This window comes from Anoplopoma fimbria, chromosome 18 (assembly GCF_027596085.1).
Source record: "Anoplopoma fimbria isolate UVic2021 breed Golden Eagle Sablefish chromosome 18, Afim_UVic_2022, whole genome shotgun sequence".
Taxonomy (NCBI): domain Eukaryota; kingdom Metazoa; phylum Chordata; class Actinopteri; order Perciformes; family Anoplopomatidae; genus Anoplopoma; species Anoplopoma fimbria.
The window spans coordinates 5,640,189-5,665,117 of NC_072466.1; the positions used below are offsets into that span (position 1 = coordinate 5,640,189).

At 40.2% G+C, this 24,929-nt stretch overlaps 1 protein-coding gene across 5 annotated transcripts; it reads left to right on the forward strand.

Moving 5' to 3' along the window:
• Positions 1-597: 597 nt before the first annotated feature.
• On the forward strand, positions 598-24,243 carry ppp2r5cb (protein phosphatase 2, regulatory subunit B', gamma b). 5 transcript variants are annotated; one of them, XM_054618063.1, is made up of 16 exons: positions 598-660; positions 1,103-1,162; positions 3,704-3,869; positions 16,324-16,523; positions 19,668-19,778; positions 19,933-20,025; positions 20,159-20,289; positions 20,391-20,450; positions 20,669-20,777; positions 20,873-20,926; positions 21,566-21,736; positions 21,850-21,977; positions 22,495-22,596; positions 22,803-22,875; positions 23,283-23,399; positions 24,087-24,243. In XM_054618063.1, exons 1-16 carry the CDS (start codon positions 634-636, stop codon positions 24,219-24,221), a joined length of 1,737 nt encoding a protein of 578 aa, XP_054474038.1. In that variant the 5' UTR covers positions 598-633; the 3' UTR covers positions 24,222-24,243. The 5 variants fall into 5 exon arrangements, with proteins under 5 accessions (XP_054474038.1, XP_054474039.1, XP_054474040.1 ...); XM_054618064.1 differs by having other exon boundaries at positions 3,707-3,869; XM_054618065.1 differs by lacking the exon at positions 23,283-23,399.
• Positions 24,244-24,929: the final 686 nt, after the last annotated feature.

The following is a 24,929-nucleotide window of genomic DNA, read 5'->3' on the forward strand; positions in this document are numbered from 1 at the left end:
TACTGAATATAAAATTCAGTTTATGAACTTACACATACAGTACCAGTCAAAGGTTTGGACACACCTTCTCATTCAATGTTATTTCTTTATTTTTTATTTTATTTTTTTCTACATTGTAGATTAACATTGAAGACATCCAAACTATGAAGGAACACATATGGAATCATGTGGTAAACAAACAAATGCTCAACAAACCAGAATATGTTTTATATTTTAGATTCTTCAAAGTAGTTGAATGAGAAGGTGTGTCCAAACTTTTAACTGGCATTAAATATTTATTAAATAACTATTTTTAAAGGATTTTTGAATGGATGCTAATTTTAAATATATATATATTTTTTAGAACCCCTGGAGTGCCTTCACATACCCCCCCATTTGAGAAACCACTGCATTAGGAGAACATGATAAAAACCTGCTGTCACATGCACGTTGTAATAGCAACCTGCCACCGATAGGGGGCTCCCGCTGACCTTCAATGCTCACCGCGTCACTCCACCGACGTCAGAGTCAGCTGACCGACCGCAGCCAATCACAGGGCGAGGACAGACTGAACAGACTCAGTTCGCAGCCCTGAGAGTTTTTTTGGGTTGTGGAATATCCAAGAGGGGAGCAAGGGCGGCTACGGTTCATACAATGCCGAATAAAACCAAAAAAGACAAGGTGAGTCTGAGCACTGCAACCAGGTATGAAAGCACAGTATGCATTAGTTGCATTTCCAGTGCATTTTTGCATAAACCTGCATTTATGACGAGACATTTCCTACAGCAGTGTCCCATTAATGTTAGCAATCCTGCAGCCACCAGCAGCTAGCAGCTATTCTGCCAACATGTCAGTCTTGTGCTACCTTGCAACAAATAAATCACCAATCTGTAGGATGTAAGACTTTGAAATGCATGCATTAATATCATTTGTGAGTGTTGAGAAGGAACTATGTAGCAGCAGACTTGCAAGTGCATTCAAAACCAAACAGGATTGTGAGACTGGGTGGGCATGCTATATTTAGCAAAGGTTTTTTTTTTTTTTTTTTTTTTTTTTTTTTTTTTTTTTTTTTGCATGGCTGCATTCACTGATGGACTGCTCACAAATGTTTTTTTTCTTGCAGGAGTCCTCAAAGTCTGGTAAAGTGGGAAAGAGTGGAGGACAAGAGAACTCAGATCATGAGGTAACCTTAGGGTTAATGCAGAAGACTTTTCTTTTTTTTTTTTTTTTTTTTTTTTTTTTTTTTTTTTTTTTTTTTTTTTTTGGGGGGGGGGGGGGGAAACTTGCTAGAAGACAGAAGGACTTTGTCTTACACAAGTTCAAATGTCACTGATGTTAGAGCTGGAGAAAGGACTGCATTATCATTGACATAATGAATCATCAAGCTCAACCCCCCCCCCCCTGCATGATCAGTGTCCTCTTGCAGAATGTTCACATGTCATAGTATGCTTTAAAAAAAAACATCTTTCATTCAATAATAATACACTTTTTCAAATCCTTTCTTATACTGCTGTCATTTTCAGTTTCTGATCATTTGCAATATGCTGTAAATAATTGATGTTAGTGTTGTAAATGCATGACTTTGTACTTTCGCTATTATTTGATAAGCACCAATAAATCCAGGCGAAATAGAAACTGACTTCACACAAGGCCAATCAGAATTGTAAAGATAGCTTGATCAGCTAGCAGTATGTGTCACCTAGTGGGAATCTATTGTCCTTGACACATGCAGCATAACGTGATGCAATCAATATACTTCCTCCAAGGAGACTAAGAAGTCATTGTCATATCTGTATGTCCTTTGGCTAGAAGATAAATCAGTGTTTGATGTGGTAAGGAAACTAGTTTCTAATCAAAAAATGTGATCAAATTTCCCTGGACTGGTAATCTTTAAAACACCAAAACAGAAAAGGAGAACACTTTACAGGATTTGTGCGTCAGAAGAGACCACAGAAGTGAATCTTCCCCTCTGGCTGATTATCCATTTACTTTTTTTTGCTTGCATCTGGATTGATTCACATCTGGAAAAGCTAAAGGGGGTATCTTCAACCCACATTACAAGCTGTTTAACATTGTGTCGGACCTGCCAAGGCTTAGGCATCTGGTGTCAATCATTATGTCACACTATTGCACTGCACGGTCCTGTACTATATTTGTAAAATAGTATGAAGGCCGTCCAATGATACCAGGGGCACAGTATGGTTTTAAACACTCTTCTCATGGTTTTTCCAGGATAAAATGCAGATGTTAACAAATAAAAAAATAAAAAAGATTTAAGTCCGACTTCTTCCATGACGTCTGCAATAATAATATAAACAAATCACTGAGCCATTATGGAAAGATTTTAACTTCTAGCTTTTCTTTTTCATGGGAATTCAAAAACCTTAATGCAGGGGCGGCATGACAGCTGACATCTGTTTGTGCAGCAAAGAACAAAGCAAAGTGGTGTCCTCCTCTTTCCTAGACATTTAATATTTATATTGTGAGGGCTGTTGACCACCTGTTCGTATTTTGGTGGCTGATGTAACACACAGTCCAGTTTGTTGCAATATAAAAGCGCACAGCTGCTCCATATTTCGAATCCCATTTAAAAGACAAAACTGTGTATATTTTATTTAAATATCACTCACACACACAATATATTGCCCCACATTTATATTTTTACCCTTTGTCTTCTTGTCAATTAGTTATGAATAATATATATGCATATATCCCCCCCCACTGTCGACCTTCTGAATTCTTCTATTTTTCAGCCTCTTAGCTGCCTCTTGCTGGGTAATACCAACCAGTAGCAGCAAGCAGAATAGCTGTTGTGTTACAGCAGCCTTCACAGCTTCAACCTTGTGTCAAATTAAAATAGCTGGGCTGCAAGCTGCTGTTGACATCCGCCGCCCCTCCCTTTTGCCTCATTTACTTGTTTACCAGAACAGTTTGAGACTGGGGGAAATGTTCATAATACATTAAAAATGTCTCATTTTCCATCTTGATACCAGTCATATTAGTAAGGAAAGCATTTAATTATAAAATCCTAGCTGACAGATGTTTCTACTTTGGATTAATGAATTTACAAGTAGAGGAGTTAATTCTTATCTTTGTGTTACATGAATACATAATCTAGTTCCTAGTAGAGGCCGGCGCAGCTGTACTACGCACTTTACTAGACAGCCTGCTGCCGGTCCAGCTCTTAAGCTCCTGTCCTGTAGTGCTGCAGACTGTGACCAACTTTAGCTGGGTCTTAACCAAATTTAATAATTCCCCCGTGACTCACGCTCTCACAGCTCTGTGTAGAGCTGCATCTGGAGGAGTAAGCTCTGTGCCATCAGGTGTGTGTTGATGAATGAGTCCCAACAGACAGGTGGGACCAGCTGTGAGAAACTTGGCACATTCCGCTGATCCCAAATCAGGATTATATCCAGCCCTACTAACCCTCTTTTTTTAAAAATTTGTCTGAGACACAAACGCTCGGTTTGAGGGGGAAAAACCCACTCACGCACATGTTGAGTACAGTGTCACAGGTTTATGGCCTTAGTTAGATAATGAAAGACACTGTTGTTCAGTTAAATGAGGACATAGTGTGTATAATAAAAATGTCCCGTCTAGTGTATAGCAGCCAATTAAACAGTTTTATCAGATTCCTAAAGAGGTACTTGCACCCTCTTTCACACTTGGTACGCCGCATGTCATTTCAGTTTTACTGATGTGGGGTTTTTTTCTGTTGTTTCAGCAGAGCTCTAACAGGAAGGCCAGCAATAATGTTCCTCCCACCACTCAGCTGCTAAAGGGGAAGCAACCAGGGTCCCAGACACCTGTCAAAAAGGACAAGAGGCAGAGCTCCTCTCGTTTCAGCTTGAGCAACAACAGGGAGCTGCAGAAACTGCCTGCTTTCAAAGGTATTTACTGCTGAAACCACTAAAGGGTGTCATCTAATCACATGATACACACACTACCCAGTGCTCTAGGTTTTTCAAGTTGTTGCACATGCATTAAAAAAAACAAAAACATACAAGTCCATCAAGTAGAGCTGCTATTTCCAGGCTGGGAGGTTTTGCACTTGGGTGTGGATTTGTAGACAATTTGCCTATTTGTGGAGAAAAATAATGAATTTAAGATGTTTTGAAACCCGAATTCAAAACTCAAGATATCCCCAAAGAAGCCACGCACAAAGCAGAAAGTTTTTCTTCAGGCAGGTTGAGAAATGCCTGTAATCTTGACACCGATAAGTGCAGGCCTTGCTTACATGCATACGTACAAGCAAACACTGAAACAATATGAACATCCACCCCGCTGCATGACCCTCATTGTAATACGGAGCCGAGTACGACATTATGCAATACATGGAAACAAACAGAGGACGTACATGGCATGGACTTTGCGCTGGATTTAACCCAAGTGTCTATATTTAGTGGTAATCCAGAGATAAAGCTTTAATTCCATGGTCCTTGTGTTTTAGGATGTTGCCAGAGACCAGCGTTATCTGCCAGGCAGGCTACTATTCCTTCTCTATTCCTCCCTTTGCAGAAGGGAAATTGAAAGATCTTTGCAGATGTATATTAACGTTTACTTTATTGTCTAAACTCGGTACCAGCATAGCACCAGATGGAAAAGCACAGGGTGGGCATTGCCGTTAGGCCTGTGGGCACTCTATCTATGCATGTGTCTGTGTATGCATGCATGAATACACACAACAATGTTGTCCTCTGCCCTGTCCCGGCACAGTCATTATGTAACCTGGCGGTGAACTGAAAACAAACCAGTGCACATGCATTATAGGTTAATAAGTACGGGTGCAAATCAACAAAGAGATTTGAGTAGAAATAGGATCGACCCGTGAGAGAGTCAGTTACTCTGTTGGATGCTATAAATAGTTCAGTGTCTGGGTATTAGAAAGAACCTTCAGACAATATGGAGAGAAATTGTAATGTAATTGGGGAAAAAAGTTAAAAGCCTTTTTTAGAAGCAACTAAAATATCCCCGAATGAATATACATCTTAAAAAGCCAAACGACGTTGATAAAGTTTGGACATTGAAGGTGTTGATTGTCTGGCAGTTCTAGAGAGCAGACAGACAGACTTATACGTCTCTCAAAGACAGATATTGATTTGATATTTAAATTGTTTATATTTAACATGGCAGTGACATTTCTCCAGGGCTGTTGTGACCAGAATTGTATTGACTTCAAACTCATTGTTTCATACAATAAATAAATAGTAGTATATGTAGTGTCTTGGAAAACTTGAATACTGCATGTTGTGCGCTGTCTTAACAGTGTTGCTATATGTGATTTGGAAATGATTACACAAATGTCAGAACTTAAGACACACCATCTCCCCGTTTAAAGAGAGACAAGTTGTCCTCTGAGTTATAAACCTTCTATCACCTGAGAGAACTCACTTCTCTCAAGACGAACTTTGGTTTTAGTCCCTTAATGAAAGCCTTAATATGATGTCATTCATTCTTCAAAAAAGAGTTCCATTGTTTTGTTTTTCTTCGTTACGCTTAAAGTCACTTACACAGTGAGCACCGCCCTAGAAAACACTTGAGCAAAGGCAGCATTCCTCTTCAAGGGGGAATTTTCGAATGCTCTTTGGAAGACTTTGCTGGTAGGTACAAGTAGAGTTACTATCTGTGACCAGCAGCTGTTGATGTTATTGTGTGCCATTTGTTCACCATTCAGTCTTGTGAGATTATAACTAATGGACACACACTAGAGTTGATACTACCGCACAACATGCATACCTTGGTTAGCTATTACCCTTGAACTGTGTCAAGAAAACCACTCAACATAACTTCATTTCTGATAAAGGCAGCTCTTTTCCCACACCCCATTGCGATCTTTGATAACATTCTGCAGAACATTATCCCACAGCGGCCCGGTAGATGTTATCACTTTAGTCCTGTCCAAACAGGCTCCTAGCTCGGCCTGTTTTCATTCCACGCATGTTCGCCACCTCCTGATGGAAACACAAGTCCGAGAGCCCATCCTGCGGGGCTTCAAGGTTGAGGCGTGACTGAAAAAAGACTGAAAGACTGAAAAAAACAAAAAACCCTGACCAGAAGCAGGCCTTACCCATGAACTCGCCTCAAACCCAAGTGTGGTTGTTGTGATTGGAGTACATTTAAACTGTCCCAGCATTTACATCTGACAGCACAAGAGTAAAAATGTGCAAAAATCACAAAATTTGTGTTTTGGATAAAGTTTTTTGCCTGCAGCTTGTGGATATAAATGCTCTAAATGTGCCTGCTCATCTCCCATATCAAGACCAAACATACTTGCCAAAAAGCCCAGAACAACAACAGTTGTTGCCTCTGTATGTGTTCTCTGTATGTGCACTTTTCTGCATGAAGCATCTGTCTCCGATGGTTTGTCGCCATCTGCTGGTCAGTCAAGTATTTCAGCTACCAGCATGTTGATTAACTGGAACAAACAATTCAGTTGTCTGGATGAAATCTAATGTGATCCATCTCCTGATATCTTAACCATGCAAAACAAGCACAACCACTGATTCTAATCTGTTCATTTTTTGGTGGTTTTGCAGATAAATGCTTAGTGTCTGTGTTAAAGTTTAACATGCCAAGTAACATAAATTATACAACAGCGAAAGTATTATATTTTAGTGCGGCACATATTTATTTTTAAATCTATGTTTAATCTAGATCTTATTTAACCCATTTACTATACATACTATACATGCACCTTTTTATTAGTGGGAATATTAAAGTGTTTTTTGTATTAAACTGTATCACGAGGAGAACACATTAAGGATTAGTTTTCTAAGATTGTTCTAAGATTGCAGGTTATTCAGTGGAATTTAAAAGGCCCGGTTCTTTAGTTCTTTAGTATGTGAGAAGATGAGTTTCTGTCTCCGTCTGATAAGTGACAGGAATGTCACACATTTCCTGTAGTTTAGCCAAACTGTCATCAGCTGTCGACCTCTTCCTATGTGTCCTCCACCAAAAAGAGAGAGGCAGATGAGAGCATTGTTGCTTCAGTTGTTTTCAGTTCAGGGAATGACAGAAGAAGGAATCACTGCGTAACACGAGTTACGACAGAAGTTACATCACGGACGCTTGAAACATAGTGTCCGCAATATTGCTTGCATTAGGCCGTAAATGTAATATAGTGTTTGCTCATGTGTCACCTACAGGGTCAAACCTATTGGGCAAGAATGCTTCATGTTAATCTAAATTGTAAAGTTCTTTGTGTACATTTTTTTTAATGTTATTGAATTGCTTGTTTTTAACAGACAGGATAGACTTTGGAAACCTTTTTTTTTTACGTTGTGGCCAGACTCTTTAAGCAGGATGCCAAAGGGCAAGGCAGGTTTCAGGGAAGGGTTTCCTGCCTCTACCACTCCTGCAGGTGGTAGAGGAAAAAGAACTCCCACACCTCATGACAGAAACTTCCTTTTTTTTTTTTTTTAAAAACATCTCAAACACAAAAAAACCCATAATTCCCTAGCTTTGATCAGCTGTTGAAGCTCTCAATGGTTTTGCAAGATTCTGCTCTCATTTAAAGATATTTAAAGAAACAGCCTTGAGTAAGTAAAGACATGTACGTGTTGAGGTATTTATGTACAGTACCAGTCAAAAGTTTGGACACACCTTCTCATTCAATGTTTTTTCTTTATTTTTCTTAATTTATTTTTTTCTACATTGTAGATTAATATTGAAGACATCCAAACTATGAAGGAACACATATGGAATTATGTGGTAAACAAACAAATGCTCAACAAACCAGAATATGTTTTATATTTTAGATTCTTCAAAGTAGTTGAATGAGAAGGTACTGTACATGTAATCAAGTCCCAAATGCAGCCATACTATCTGCTTTACCAACAGAGAAAAGTAAGATGGTGGTAAGGTAGATAGTCTGCAAGCCATAAAAGGCAGCAATATATGAAAACTGTTCTTCATCTATATTTACAGGCAGACAGATTTTAATGACGCACACACACATACTGAAAGAGCAACTCAGTCTCCACCAGCTAAAAGCAGCAAAATAAATGATCATGATTTGAAAAAAATATATAATAAAATGTTTCTCAGTTATGTAACACCATTTTAGTGGCAGATTTTATGGTGATTTTTTTTTTTAATGAGTGTATTCAGCTCACAGTTATGAAGCCACAGGTGTTTCCATTAGCACATTCAACATTCGTGATTGCCCGTGTCCCAAAGTAATACATTTAAATTACATTTTAGCTGAGAACACGAGTTTTCCCTTCATATCTTCAGTCTTTCCGTGAAGGTAACGCAGAGCAGCTATAATGAACACGACGTCTCTAATTTCAGTAGACGGGACTTTCCAATATTGGACGCTTCTTGAGGGCAACATTAATTTCAGCTTCTGTTGGAAGAGGCCTCAGCTGCGTTGATACGTCTGCGTCTCCAAATAGATCCGAGCCTTAAGCGTTTATTACGGAGAACCACGACATTGAAGATCAGGGGATCTGTCAAATGAAACACTCAACTGTGGCTGACCTGCTGCTATAGAAATTACAAATTTGGAACGCAAGCAAACTACAGTCTTCATCATATCCAGGACCAGACTCATGATGCCTCACAAGCTTCACTCTCTCGTCTCTGACAGGAAAAAAATTAAAAAAGCACAGACACAGCGAAAAAACCTCAAGCGCATGAATGCATGTGCCAAAAGGAGCGTTTTTTTTTTTTTTTTTTTGGGGGAGAGAGGATCTGTAACAAGTGGGTGTGTTTAGCGTTGTCTTGGTCAGAACAACAGATCTTCTGATGGGAGGTTGCCTCATGACTAGGCAGCAGAATGGCAAGAAAGAGCCCTTTATACACTGCTGCTGCTGAAATACACCACTATTGTGTATATATATTAGCACCAGCCAGACTTGATGTTCTGTTTCTCTCCTAATTTGTGTTTTGCGGCTAGATCATTATGCTGGCTCATTCCCATTTCCCTTACCGTGTAGCCTAGTTTAAGACGCTCAACGTTTCTATTATTGCTGAGAAACATTGACGGCTGAGATTACAGTTTACAGCCAGTGTAGCAAAAGTAAACAATAGTCAAAGTGTAAAAAGGGAGAAAAGTCATAAAAAAATCAATGATCCTGGGTTACAGAGTTATAGATTAGTAACTAGATTTATGAAGCATGGAAGTTTTTCTTGCAATACATAATATTACCTTATGCTACCCGCCTATCTGCTGATCTCGATTGAAAGTGCAGCTCAAATACACGAGTGAGAGCTCAACTCTGGAACATCCAGTTGCTCTGGTTTCAGACGTAAGGACCCACAGGGAGGAGCTGTTACACACTGTTATGTGGTAAAAGCGTTGTGCTCTCTGAAAGCCCAGCAAATGAGGCGTTTTTGCACACACATTACATTAAGTTACTGCAGACACAGCGGGTCTTTGACTTAAAAATACACTGCTTTGATTTTGTGGCTCTGTAAAACTTTCCCAACTCTGTTATATCACTCTTTTTTTTTTTTTTTTTTTCTTATCTAGAGCAAAGTTTAAAGCTACATTTGCTGGACAAAAGAAACATTATAAGCAACAAGTAATGATTTATTGATTTACCCTTCTGGCATGTGAAAAGACGAATATGAATGAGACTTTTTCTTCATGCAACACAAGATAGCTTGGCTTCATTTGTCCATTCATACTACACATAAATGATAAATGGAGAAAACTAAGCGTGTTTGTCATCAATTTAGTTGTTGGTATCTTTATATAAGCTTGACTAACAGTGACAATCATGAGGAGTAAAAACTAGTACTCAAAAAAATGTTATGTGTTAAAATGAGAGACCTTATGCTTTACACAAGCTCTACATTTTAAATAAAACAGCAAATAACTTTTTCATTTGTAGTTTCTCACTTGCAAATTTTTCATGTAGTGCCTCCTTTTTAAAAATGTGCGATAGTGCTGAAATTACAAGCTTTATATAATTAATACTATATATTTTGCATTGTGTTGGGAATGGTGATAGTATGTCATGGTGGTGCAAAGGTTGGATGCACACTGTGACATGACCTTTCTACCTAATAGGGTGCATTTGTTAAAAAAAAATGGAAATACAGATGAATGTGAATTTGAAGTACACGTTGAACTGCACTTCGTATGTGACAATGTTTACGTGCGTTTTAACCGTCTGCGTGGATTTGCCCTTTTCCTGCACACACAGCTTTACAGTACACGGTTTTTGTCCCCAGAGCTGCTGAGACAGACCGAGTGCTGCTCTCTGCTCATGCACATCCTGTGCTGCTTGCATCAAGACTTCCTGCCTTCCTGTTTGTCTGTCACATACACCTGGGGCTCAGGGTGTGCTCCTGGAGGGCCATCTGTCATACAAAAACCAACACAAAAACACACGCACATTAAAAGGGCTTTTTTTCTAACACACAGTGCTGGTCTTAAACAAATTTTAACTTGTAGTGAACACATCTTGTAGTGAACACATCTTGTAGCGGTTTTATGTGAGGGAAAAAGAGCTCATGTCTAAACCTGCCCTGCGGCGTGCATTCTTAACGCTTGTGGTTTTCGTGCGCGTGTATTGAACTTTTTGTGTTGGACTTGAATATTGTAATTTGTTATGTCGGTTGGGGTTTCGTTGTCAGGTGTTAGGCTGTAAATGAGTAACGAGTAGTGTCACTTAACCTCTCCTCTCACTCTCACAACCAGCCTGCATGTTTGACAGGAATGTGTATTTCCTGGCCTTCTTCTTGTATCACAATAACAAAAAAAAAGGGCCAAACTGACACAGATCAGCAGTTTGTGCTTTAAAACTCTTGTACAGATGTAGCTGCTCGCTCTCCAATCACAGTAAAAGTCCCACCTCTTCCCTCGGCCCACCAGCCAATCCCTTCCCTCATGTTTATTTCTACTGACACTCGGCCCCATGTGATCGCAGCCGGCCAACCAGGCGTCTGCAGTGGGGGATGACATCACTAACTAGCTGGTTCCCTCCAGCAGCAGGGGAGCTTCATTTTCTGCTCCGAGTGTTCGTGCTAAAATGGAGGCTGGCTCCTCGCCTTAGCCCGGGCTGCCCTCTTCTCCCCCCGTCTCCCGCCTCAGCTCTCTGATGTTGGCATGCACTAGAACCGCCAGTGGGATGGTTCTGGATGCACCGAGCACCAATGGGCCTTTCCAGCCTGTGGCCCTCATGCATTTTAGAGGTGAGAATAGGATCATTTTTCCCTCCTCCTACTCCTGCTGTTCTGTGTTTGTGTTTCAAGGTGGAGATGGGAGATGTTTGTAAAAAAAATTTGGATTTTGTAGAAGAAAAAAATATTTCTGTCAGGTGACTTTTCTTAAAGTTGCTGCAAGAGAGTGAGAGCATTCATCCCCGTTAGTGTTGGTGGCATGTGTGTGTTTTTTGGGAGAGGAAGCGGGGGGGGGGGGGGGGGGGGGGCTGTGTTTGTATGTCAACGAGGAAGGGTTTTGCCAAGACGTTGCACAGCTAAGCTTCAGTGTCGGCGAGGGAAGACGAGAGAGTGAGAAGGAGTGCTAGTTTTTGAGACTCCCATCCCCCCATCAAGACTGCTGATGTCATAGGAAGTGAGGTCAAAGCTTGCTGTCGCTGTGTGCATCTATGTTTGATTGTACATGAGTACTGAAACACGTGTACGTTGAAATGCTCTGCTTGTTGCTGCTGAATCTCCAGTAAGCTCCTGAGTTACAAGCTGGGACCTACAACCAGTGCTGTGAAAGGAAAACAGAAACTGACCAGATAGAGGTGTTGTAGTGTGACAAATTCAAGGGGGGGAATGCTTGTGCACATACTCATTTCTTTATCCACCTTCCTCATGAAACGGATGTGGCAGTTTATATTTAACCTGCAGCCCGTTAATGCACAACTGTGCTACTAACAGTGAGATGTTTGTGTCATGTTGGGACTCGCGTGGGTGTTAAAAAACGATACTAGCCACATGCCTTTGCATCTGTAGGCCTCTGTCTGCATTGATGTACAAAGTATCTGGTACACTGATGGCAGTGTATTAATCAGTTATTAGACATTGTGGGATTTGATATAAGTCCGAACCCGTATTCCTGTGAGCACACTGGAGCCTTCAGAAGAGTAAAGGTTAGTTGCCCATCCATGCAGAGAGGCCCGTGTGTGATGTCTGCACTGGCACAGCATGTCTCTCAATATTTTAGGCCTGTTCAGAAACCCTAGTGCTGTTGTGTAACAGGAGCTGGTGAGACCTCTTGGCCCTCAGGGGGTTGATGAGATGAGACGAGGTGCTCATGGGTGGACCCGTGGTCCAGCTCGTTAGTAACAGGCATCGAGTGTTGAACTAGGCTTTAAAATCACTTGTTAAACTTTGGAACATATGAAGTTGAATAAATGTAACAAACTTAAAGACCTTTTTTTTTAAAAAACACCTAGCTTAGGGGATGATTTAAAAGGACCAATTTTCCATTTATTTGTTCTTGTATTTAGATTAAAAAAGAAGAGATTTGTTTGCATTTTCACGTGGATGTCATGTCTTTTCCTGTTCATTGTCAAAAAATGCACTATATACGTTTTTGCAGGTATTGTATCTGCTAGAGAGGGAGCAGCGAAATAGTACAGTAATACACAGAAAGTTATATTCCTCTGTGACAGCAGCTCCACAGCTGAAAGTCGCAGCTTGTTGGAACGGAAGAACAGAACAAAAGAATATCCTTAGCCGGGCCTTACATAAACACCGTGTTGAAACATAAAACAGATCGAGGGTTTTCCGGGGATGTGGTAAGCAAAGCTCAGGGGTGAAGCAAATTGCCAGCTGTTTGACCTTTTATGATGCGGCCGATTAGATCCTGTTTTGTAGCCAGTAGTTTGGACAGAGGGAATGAAGTATGATGTTACTGCAACGCTACTTACAGACTTGTCACTATTTTACAGTGTGCCTGAATATAGACTTGTGTTTTGTTTTGTAACCAGTTGGCTGGACTACTTGTTCCAACAAACAATGCTGCACACCAAATCATAAAAGGCTGATATACACTCGAAAAAACCAAAACAAATCAAGTGACGCCTTGTTCAAGATGTCAGTAAACCATGTTGTAATTGTGTTTTTTTTTTTTTTTATGAGAGAAATATATATCACAGAAGTATTTTTGTTGAAGAACATGAACAGAAAATACAGTACACAGGTGGCTGCATTTTGTCCTGAGCCTGTGTGGGAGTGTGCACAACCTACAGTGCTGGATCTCATAGAATTGGCTTATTAGTAAAAAAAAAAGATTTTAGTATTAATTAAATATCAACTCAGATGTTTGAACCAGTGCCACTGTTTTGTCTGCTTCCTTATAAAAAAAAACGATGGATACAAAATATTACTTGGAAAGACTAAAGCCATTTACTGTTTTGTGGAATTACACACATGCAAGTCATATGAGTGTTTGTGATATTATATAGAGATGATTTAATCATGTGTCGCTTTCCTGTTATTGGGCCGTACAAAACAAGTAGTTGCTATTCAGGTTCATAGAACTAGTATGGAGTTTTTTTTTTTCCCGTCTGTGTAATCGTTGTTTGTGGTGAACACATGTAAGTTGTGGTGTTAGTTGTTACTTGGGTTTGGGTGGTGCTCGCTTTCAATTAGCATCACCGCCATGACTCCGTATGTGAGGTTACAGTAGTTTGACTTACATGCACAAGCTTAAACGTGTCAGTGTAGGTTCCTGTTAAAGTGAAATACTACTGTACTAACCTGTCTTATGTATATGTTGTTCTAATACAACCAACATGATTTTGTTTGACTGAGGCTGTAACAATAAGGACAGTTTTTTAATTACCTTTCGTTTATCATTTATTTCTTATTTCTCATATTCTTTGGATAGATCTTAGGATGCATCTTTTGGTAATTTTTTGTCACAATATTAGCTTTTAGGCTCTACTTTTTTTCATACCAACCCAAATTCCCCCTTTGTGTAAATCTTTTTTGCTTATTGACACAAAATAGTTTCTTAACAGTAACAAATTCTGCATTTCGACCTTTTTTTTTTTATTAGTTGTTGACTGATTGGTGTCGTGCACACTGTCGACTCGCAGCTATTATCCGTCTGTTTTTTTACGAGGTCAGTTCGGCAAAAAGCTTCGCTCGGTCTAAGCTGATGGGCTCAGCAAATCAGTAGCATATGATTCCATTGTAGCAGCAGCCTGCATGCATCTTTGATTAGCAGCAGTCACCCTCTGGTCCAAAGTCCCATCTCTGTCTGTGGTCACCATGGTAACCTACAGTACAAATGCAGATTGTAAATGGGGAGTCGAGACTGACTCATAAAGCACAGGCTGTGATGAAGACACTAATGCTGCCCCAGGGGTCGGTTTTATAAGGTGACATTTTGCTTTAAGTCACTAATCCCCATGTTGGACCAAAATGAATGGGCACCATTGCACTTCTTTTTGGATTTCAGGGTATTTTTGTAGATTGGGAATCTTCCCAGCTGAAGCTAAATGACTGGCAGGAGTAACCATCTGTCTGTTCGTTTCTTACAGGACGCTATTAACATTTTGTCAGCAAAGCTAAATAGTTATTCCCTTATTGAAAGCACTATTTTCCATTGCCGTCCTAACATCATGACAGAGTTTATATTATGAATACCTACTCAGTGTAATACATCGACTGAATATAGTAATGGTGTCCTGTCTGGACTTCTCATAAAGCTGCAGTAACATTTATCCAGTTTACAGTTACTGATGAGAATCCGAGGTGGAGCACATATAAAGGCCATTTACAAATCCCTACAATGGTTACCTTTTTAACAATGGTTAAAATAACCTGAAGTTATTTTACTTGTCTATTTGAACTACATGCCCTGATTCCTTAAGTGAAGCATTTTGGGTGCACGAGGTTGGAAAAGCCCTCGGCTCCTCTGAGAGCAGAACAGAAATCCTTGGTGATTCTGTCTTTATCTCCTGTGATCCTAGCTTCAGGTACAGCCCCAGAGTATTTATATATTTATATGGGGGGGGGGTTGCTCAAAGTCTTTATATTTAAACGTGAGCTCAAAACACACCTTTTTTTTTTTTGACATAACATTTGTGTAATTATTATATTGGTTAATCTTCTATTTTATAATAATGTTTATTGGTTGAGTAGACGTGACGTGGATGGTTTGTGAGGATCACGGAGGCAGCCGCTGTACGCTGGTAATGCATGCTCGCTGCCAGCTTGGAGATCGGCTCATTTACAGCGAGTCTGTAGTAGCTACAAAAGAAAAACGTGCCGTGTTTGTAAATGGCAAGAATTAATGATTTATGCACAGACGGGTGTTGCTCAATATTCCTGGAGGCGGATTCGGAGCCTCTTCATCATTGATGTAGTGAATGACGGCGTCCTTAAACGGCTGAATTATTGATTTATGAAGTCTTTTTAAATGAGGTCTCTACATGTCACCTCATAAACTCCACAGTAGCAAAATAATGCTGTACAAAACCTGAATAACTCTTAATGGAATTCTTCATCCTTTTAAATAACCATTTATCAATCACTCACTGTGTGATACCTTGATTTATTGAAGATAAACTCCGGTGAACGGAGAATCAGAAAATGCAGTAAACCTTTGATGAATTGAACAAAAACTACTTTAAAACATCATTTTACAAACTCCCACAGCACGTGCAGTATAATACAAGTCTCATTTATCCGGTTGTATGCTCAGTACTTCCAAAACACATGCATTTTCACCATAATCATACTATTTAAAATACTTCCGCAGCACAAACATAGGACAGCGATAGCCCCCATTTACTTCCATTCATCAAGGATTTACTCTGTTCTACTCCATTCTCTGTTCACCGTAGAGGCGTGCGACAAAAACAAAGTTTACACACGATGAGTAAGTTGCATACAAACGGTCATATTGTGGGTGAAGTATTCCTTTTAAAGCTTATTAAACCAATTATCACTGACTGCGAGAGGGTGGGCTTTGTAGGGCGGAAGCAGAACAATGGATTCTGACCGTGAACAAAGCTTGGAAGCATTAAAAGTCAATACCTCCACATGTGGGACAGCAATACACATAGACTACTTTTGCATTTGCTACAGCGTTATGCATTTGTTTTCCTATTTATTAAACTTTCATGTCTTTTTCCTTTTACCTGTATCATTCCATCTAGTTTTTGGATTACTTCAGTCAAGCATCTGGCTTCTACAGTGTCATACTTTATCCATGATGATGATAGTGGGATTAAATCTAAAAGTTTAATGGTGATTCGTTTGGCAAACTTTGCGATAGTAATAAGTAAATATTCTGTGACAGTACGATAGTGTGAGAGACCATTTCTCACATACAGTGTTAATGTAATCCTCACACACACACACACACACACAAAAATGGCGGATCTGTTAATTCCCTCTTTCCTTCCCTTTTCTGCCTTGCAGATGTTCCCCCTGCAGACCAGGAGAAGCTGTTCATCCAGAAGTTGCGGCAGTGCTGCGTCCTCTTCGACTTCGTCTCCGACCCGCTGAGTGACCTGAAATGGAAGGAGGTGAAACGGGCGGCGATAAGCGAGATGGTGGAGTACATCACCCACAACAGGAACGTCATCACCGAACCCATCTACCCGGAGGTGGTTCACATGGTGGGTGTTTCAGACAGACTTTGATTTGACATTCACACGAGGTTAACCGTACATTCTCAGGTTAGCTATATATTGAGTGCTGTACCTTATTCTACTCCGGATTAAAAAGTTCCCGTATACGAGGCAGAACGGTTGCTTTTGTTTGCAGGCCTGAAAAAAACAATGTGGTATTTTCATTTCCTTCGCAATGTGGCCTCCTCTGTGCCTTATGCAGGATGGATGTTGTTTTTGAGCTGCTGCTGCAGGCTCGTGAGTTTCAGATTAGAGAGAGTCGACCAATGTGTTACTCCTACTGTTTTGTTGTTGATCTGAATGAATTATTTAGGTCAGATGTGGCATTCAATATTGAAATAGTCTGTCAGATTTTCCGGTTACATTTTCTATTAGAATGTTTTTAATTATTTTCAGTTCTATTTGTTTCCATGTAATATCTTTAATAAGAGAGGAAGTGTCTGTTCTTTTTGTGAATAATCCCAAGCAACAGGTTGCCTTCTTTCTCCTTTCATCTTGTTCCTGTTAGTCATTAAGAACACTAATCACATCATCACTGATGAAGGCTCCCTAATATCTCAAATTGGTTAATTGGCAGCCATAATCACCAGTGATGGATAACATTGGCTTATCTTACATGAATGTAATGTAATACTGCAGCGGGTGTAAATGTATTTGACACAGTACGCCTATGATATACAGGCCCATAGATCATGTGACTTTCTTGTGTGTCTGGCTGTAGGTTAGTGTAGCAGTACAGTAGGTCATTCAGGTTTAATAATGACAGTTAAGCGTTCATAAGTTGGCATATCTCAGCTGTATATCACTGAATTCATGTGACCGTGAAGAGCCACATGACTGTGTTGAATGAAGCTATTGCTCTCATATTCCACAAACCTCAGTATAAGGACCTGCTAGGTGTGAACCCAGAGCTTTTCATGGTTTTGATGTGGACTTTATTTCTGAGCCATGGGAAAAGAATGTGCTGTGGTTTCTACTAGCCTGCCAGCAAGTAGTCTGTATTTCTTTGGCTCCCGACTGACTGGTAGGAAACTCACAGAAATATCACTGACCTTTTCAAAGCAAAAGATCTTTGTCACATAAACCCAACTTAACTTTTATCCTTAAAATCACTGGTAAGGCTTCAAGTGACCCATTTATTTTTGCGTCCACTCAAAGATGGCCAAGAGAGTTAAACCCACAAGAGGTCCCTGAACATAACTCGCCTGCAGCTCCGTCCTCTGCACGTCTAAACCTGTCGGGCTGCGGTCTTTACGGCCGTCAATGAGCTCCTACTGTCTATTTATTAGACGTGTGTTCCCTCCCGAGGTCGTGGCCTGGATGTGTTCACGGTGCCAGGTTTGCTTTCCCCAAGCCAAATTCAAAAGCCTTTGATTTTTTTTAATCAAAAGCCCCGCCTCAATGCCACATGGTAAACTGCAGATGATCAAGGTGCAAATTTACCCCGGACCTCCTCGCCGTGGCTCCATTTGATCAGGGCTGCAGAAAAAGGCAACAGAGCTTCCAAATCTGCATGAAAATATACTCTCATTCCTGACAGGCCCCTTTCCACTGCCCCCTTAAAGGAAAGGGCTCTTTGAAGTCCACTGACTGCTTTCATCATCAAAGTATGGAGATTGACATGACTAACTCCTTTTTTTCTTTTTTTCTTTTTTAGCCATAAAGAGTGTATTCTTATGTTAAGGCCGTGCACGTTACTTCCTCCAGAAGCCCTTGTTCTTTCAGGGCATGTTTGATGGCTACGTGTTCAAGCTTTTAGAACAGTATTTCTTCTGGCAGGCCTTTGGATGACATGACAGCGGTTGTTCCATTAGTCCCGTTCTCTTGGGGGGGAATAAGAAATGGTTTCTGCTGAGAACATAAACACGATGTCGAGTGAGCGTGTTTTGACCTCTTCTGGTCGACTGCGCTCTGGAGGGACCGTCTAAGTGTACTGTCTTGAAAGTGAGAAGGCTCAGAAGGGAAATGGATGGATCCCTTCCCAGTTTGGGGAATAGTAATGCAAAAGAGAAACAGGCTGCTATGTCAGATGAGCGCAAGAGGGAATATTTCACTATTGATACATATTTTCATTCATAAAGACAAATGCAACCTTGTGAAGGCAGATCATGACGATGGACTCGCATAAATTCAATTTGCTGTATTTTTATTGATTTGTCTCTCGGAACATTTTTGTGCAATAAATTAGCCTAATGATAAACTCATTTCCAATGGCTACATAACATTATTGTACCAATGTTTGCTTTTACGTGTATGTTCAGTGTGATCTGTGCATTAAAATAGCCAACATGTCTCACAGTTTTAGTTCAGTTTTGCATGGCAAAGTCGTCACAAAGAGGCTAGCAGTAAACAAACCCCAGCAGCCTATTGATTATTATTATTTTTAATATTGTGGGATGAGTAACTGATTGTAAACATGTGCTTGCGTGTCAAATACTGTCACTGATGGCTGTTTACCAGGGGTTGTCAATAGCGACCTGTTAAATAAAACACTAAAAGCAGCCTTAAAGGTCGGTCGTATAATCTGCCCCACCAGCACTGATAAAAAAGTTTGACATGTTTTTCTTCAGTGTTATTTATCATTTTTATGCTTCCACGACGGCAAAAGGCGTTATGTTTTTTCGGTTGTCTGTCTTTTTTGGCCATAATTCAAGATTTCATATGCTAATTATGACAATTTCACACAGATGAATAACGGGATAAAATGAAGAAGATTTGTGTCATTTTGAAACAACATTGATGTAAACTAGGATTTGACTGGTCGGCGTAAACATTAAGCTGTGAGGCAGTCATTCTAGTTTATGTGAGCCAAGCAACGACTGGAATATAATTGTATTCCACATCATAATTTTCTCTGTTTTTTATATTTTTCATTGTTTTATTGCTAATGCTGGACTGAAAGACATGTCACCATCTGCATGTTCATTAACATTAGCTGTAGTCACATGGCAGCCTCTGGATACCAGAGATAATTGGATAATTTAACAACTTCTATTTTAATGTTTGTTTATGTATTGCATTGTAAAATAAACTGGATCTGTAATTGATATCTGTGTCTCAACATGATATCATGACTGTCATAAATCTGTGGCCTGAGTGACATGCCGTGTTTTTTGTTTTTTTTCTCCATAGTTTGCTGTGAATATGTTCAGGACGTTGCCTCCGTCATCCAACCCCACGGGGGCCGAGTTTGACCCGGAGGAAGACGAGCCGACGCTAGAGGCTGCATGGCCACATCTACAGGTACACACACACACACACACACACACACACACACACACACACACACACACACACACACACACACACACACACACACACACACTCTTTACTGATGCGAATACATCCAAACAGCTGTTACTTTAACCTGTTGTAACCTCTTCTCTTCCTACCACAGCTCGTCTATGAATTCTTCCTCCGGTTCTTAGAGTCACCTGACTTTCAACCAAACATAGCCAAAAAGTATATTGACCAGAAGTATGTAATGCAGGTGAGCACACAGTGGTACACGTTTGTGTTAGAGTTATGACTTTGTATGTGTATTTTTCTCTCTCTTTTATAGATCTGTATTTGGTTGAATTTGCTCTGTGTCTCAGTAACCTTTTTTTTTTTTTTGTGCACAGCTCTTAGACCTGTTTGACAGTGAAGACCCCAGAGAGAGAGATTTTTTAAAGACCACTCTTCATCGCATCTATGGCAAGTTCCTGGGCCTGCGAGCGTACATTAGGAAACACATTAATAACATATTTTATAGGTGAGTGAGTCTCTGAGTTAATGGCACAATTAGTGACATTATGAAGTGTGTTTTGTTAAATGTGCCACCGTGATTTATCACCATGTTGCTATTTTTTTCAGGTTCATTTATGAGACTGAACATCATAATGGAATAGCAGAATTACTGGAAATATTAGGCAGGTAAGAAACCTTTGAGAGGTGCATCTATGAAACTTTTTTTTTTTTATGCTTCAGGGTGTAGTTTTGTTTTTGGTTCATTTCCAATAACCGTTTTATTGTACAATCGCCAAATCCGTCTTGACTTGCCTTTGTCGTATGTCTCCAGTGTCTAGACGCCATTAGAGTCTTGAGTTTAACCCTAGATCAAATTTTTCAATTGCTCACCTTTCTCTTCACAGCATAATCAACGGGTTTGCATTACCGTTGAAAGAAGAGCACAAGATATTCCTGCTGAAAGTTCTGCTGCCTTTGCACAAAGTCAAGTCTCTTAGTGTATATCACCCACAGGTAAGCACTTTATCGCTCTTAAATATTGTGTTAATGCTTATCCCTGCCATAAACAACACCATATCATATTCATTATGTTTTATTTCCTCCCTTAGCTGGCTTACTGTGTGGTCCAGTTCTTAGAGAAGGATAGCACCCTCACAGAACCGGTAAGATGTCATTTATTAATGTTATGTCAGTAATGTTGTTGATTGGAAATAGAGTCCTTGGGTTCATTCAGGCATTCAGAGTCTAGTTTTTGATATTTCCATACTTACTCATGTGATTGGTTGTATTACTCAAAATCTTACTAAAGAGCATCTGAAATGCATTTTTTGAAATCATTTTTTGATGAACAATGAGGCAATGAAGAGAGAAAACGCTGAAGGCCATTTCCTCGTTAAGCATGTGGGATTTCAGTACAAGAGATAGAAAAACAAACTTAATCAGATTTTAGTGGATTTAAAGGTCCTCAGTCCCGTACGACAAACACAAATGATACACATAGATATCTGTGCTTTCATTTCTCTAAATATGTTTCAGTTGATCTTTTTGAAACGCTACCTCCTGGAGCACTTTGTCTGTCATTCATTCATTCATTCATTCATTCATTTCTTCTTCTTCTTCTTCTTCTTCTTCTTCTTCTTCTTCTTCTTCTTCTTCTTCTTCTTCTTCTTCTTCTTCTTCTTCTTCTTCTTCTTCTTCTTCTTCTTCTTCTTCTTCTTCTTCTCCTCCTCCTCCTCCTCCTCCTCCTCCTCCTCCTCCTCCTCCTCCTCCTCCTCTAATAACGCTGTTGTCCCTGTCCTCAGACGGTCATGGCTTTGTTAAAGTACTGGCCAAAGACCCACAGTCCAAAAGAGGTGATGTTCCTCAATGAACTGGAGGAGATCCTGGACGTCATTGAGCCTTCAGAGTTTGTCAAAGTCATGGAGCCTCTCTTCAGACAGCTGGCCAAGTGTGTGTCCAGCCCGCACTTTCAGGTCTGACATTCATCCCAGCTACACATACCAAGTGATTTTTGTATGTTCGTTATACACATTTGCATACTTTCTGTCTACTTAAGTAACCCTGTTGTAAACTCATGTGTTCTCAGGTGGCAGAACGAGCTCTGTACTACTGGAACAACGAGTACATCATGAGCCTAATCAGCGACAACGCCGCCAAGATCCTGCCCATCATGTTCCCATCCCTCTACCGCAACTCCAAGACCCACTGGAACAAGTGAGTCACTACTCAGGCCTTCCACTGAGTCAAATCTCTGTGTCCCTCTGCCTGATGATCCTTCGTGGTGATAAAACAAAGCTAGCACCGATACACATGGGTGATGGGTGAAGCACTTTTTCAAAAGAAGGTTTGAATAGATTTGCACAAGCAAAAGACCAACTCCTGGCAGTCTTTCTCAGGTAAATTGTCATATAGCCTGAAATGTATGTTTCAATTTAGCAAAATGCTCTGAGTGAATTAAAGTTGAAAAGGAAGAAAAGAAGGAAGGAATGGATTTGGTAAGAAAGGAGAAATCAAAGTCTTCTGTCTTGGTTTGGACCGTGGAGCCTCCATGTTGTTGTACAATATAGTGTATGCACGACTTGATTGGCTGCTTTATTTGCAATGTAAAAGCTCCGATAAGTCGATCTAGCTCCCAGAAAAGATGACTTTTCTTTTTCGCTACGATATATTTCCGTTGTGCGAAAGTACTCGCAATGTAAACAACAATGTTTTACGTGCAATTTTTCTGCAGGACGATCCACGGGTTGATCTACAATGCTCTGAAACTCTTCATGGAGATGAACCAGAAGCTGTTTGATGACTGCACCCAGCAGTTCAGGGCAGAGAAAAGCAAGTAAGTCACAAGAGAGACATCCCATCTGAATTTCTACTGCAGCTACAGCTCTCCTGGTCCTATTATTATGTGTAATATAAATAAAGAAATCATACAAACATCATAAGAAATGGTAAGAATGACCTAACAGATTTGTGATCTCAGTGTATCTTTGAGTAAATTCTTCATTTCTTGTCTCTAATGATTCTTTTCTTTTTTTGTCTCAGAGAGAAAGCCAAATGGAAAGAGAGAGAAGAAGCGTGGCTGAAGATTGAGAATCTTGCAAAGTCAAACCCACAGGTGAGCAAAGAACCTAGTTAACTTATTTTTATCTAGTAATTATGGCCGTACCAAATCTTATTTTACATTCAAAGCTATTATCGAGATTTTTGAATGATGCTTCAATTGTCTCTGATCATATTTTACGATATCAAAAAAATCCTCGTCCAAAATCCTCAATTTGAATAAACAGTTAATCGGATTAAATTAGTTGACCTTTTCTTTAATTAAGACAACTTGTCTGCCTCCGCTAACAAATATGGATTAAAGCAGAATATTACATGGGGAAAAAAAAAACTTCTTGAATACAGTCTTTTGAGCAGAGAAGGACACTAATGATCGGCGGTGCACCGCTGCACAATGACTATAAGGGGAAACCTGATTAGTTTAATCTCTTTAATTCCGCTGGTCCTCCTCTCCTTGTACAGTTTCTGATATACGTCGACTCGATAGCATCAGGTTGTCCGATGGACATGGAGACAGACGGGCCGCTGCTCGACGACGTCAACATGCTAAAGAAAGCAGTAGAGGAGGAAGCCACACAGGTAACCAATAGTGTCGTGTGGTGTAGGAGGTCTTAAAGTTCAACCATTATGGGCCAACTTTATATTTTAGTAATTCTTTACTGTATCCATGAGGCTTTAAAACAATTGGCCGACACTTAAATGTGTTTGGACACTAAGTTAAATAAACTGCGTAACCAGCCACAGTTAAAAACATTTGAGGTTATTTTCCGGCCTGCTTCACTTTGTCCCATAAATGAATCCTTTTGGCAAGATGATTATTCAAAGCTAGCAGACATGAGTCACATGATTCACAAAGTATCGCCCCAGCTGTTTATCAACTTCCAAGTTGTTTAGTGGACAAACTTGGAAAATTTAAGAAATGCGTTATTTTCCTTTAAATAATTGTTGGTTTTTTTTGTCTTTTGTTATGGATGCTTTTTTTAAAGTCAGATATTTTAAGTTTCATATTGTATCCTAAACCTTGCTCATGTGGGCACTTCCTGTCATGGCGTGCAAAGACTTGCCCCTCATAGACAAAGTGTTTTGGATGTGCAGCATTAATTACACCTTTTGAATCGTATTGAAAATACATTTCTTTCTTTATCGTTGAGAGGGTGATAGCAGGTATGTTTCAGACATAGGAAAAGAACAGAGATGGATGTCATGTTGCAGACTTCACTGAATGTCACTGACCCCCCCTCTGTCCCACTGTCTCCATGTGTCCAGATCCTAAAAGATCAGCGTAGAGAGCGCCCCCTGATGAGGAGGAAATCCGAGCTCCCCAGGGACATCTGCACTGTCACAGCCTTGGAGTTGCACCTGAGAGCCGAGGAAATATTGACGACGCATGACGGCCACTAAGAGACCCCCCCCAGATCCACCATAAACCAGCAGCATCAGAGGAACAACAGGCCCCCCACCCCAACCCCCCAACCCCCCCGGAGGCCAGCTCAACAACAGAACTCTGGTATCTCAGTCCAGCCCAGCACAACACAGAACTGAACAGTCCCAGCTCCACCTGACGCAGAAAATGTCTAAAGCCGCACGTCCAAGCCTTGTTCCGGCTGCTAGGGACAAGCGGTTCTCCTACCGACACCACCCCCACCACCACCTCCCTCTTTTCTCCACCTGGTTATCGTCCAGCAGAAACCTCTGAGGTGCTGAGGACACGCACCGCGCGGCCCTTGAACTTCACCCCGAGAGACTGTAGTGTCGTTTTTTTTTTCCTTTTACCTCCCTCGTTTTTTTTTTCCTCTTCTCCTGTCCTCTCAGCTTGTTGTGTTTTTTTTCGGGGGTGCTGTGCTGCCACCTACTGGTCATTTCTCTCAGGTGTTCTGTTCTGTGTGTGTGCGAGCTGTCTTCTCTTCTTGCCTCTTCTTTATAGATGTCAGGTGCTTGTACAAATAACATGAGCCTTGTTCGGTTTTAAAAAAAAAAAAAAAAAGAAAAGAAAAAAGCATCAGAAAACGTCAGTTGTTTCTATATATATATATTTAATATTAACTATAATTCTCATAACATTTAAGCTAGACAGCTGTTTATATTTTATTTTTTCCTACATAGTATATT

Excerpts from the sequence above, each read along its gene's own strand:
- ppp2r5cb (XM_054618063.1), top strand. The coding sequence starts at position 634 with ATGCCGAATAAAACCAAAAAAGACAAG. Across the intron at positions 20,778-20,872 it reads TTAGTGTATATCACCCACAG|CTGGCTTACTGTGTGGTCCA; the intron begins GTAAGCACTTTA and ends TTCCTCCCTTAG. Across the intron at positions 22,597-22,802 it reads TTCAGGGCAGAGAAAAGCAA|AGAGAAAGCCAAATGGAAAG; the intron begins GTAAGTCACAAG and ends TTTTTGTCTCAG.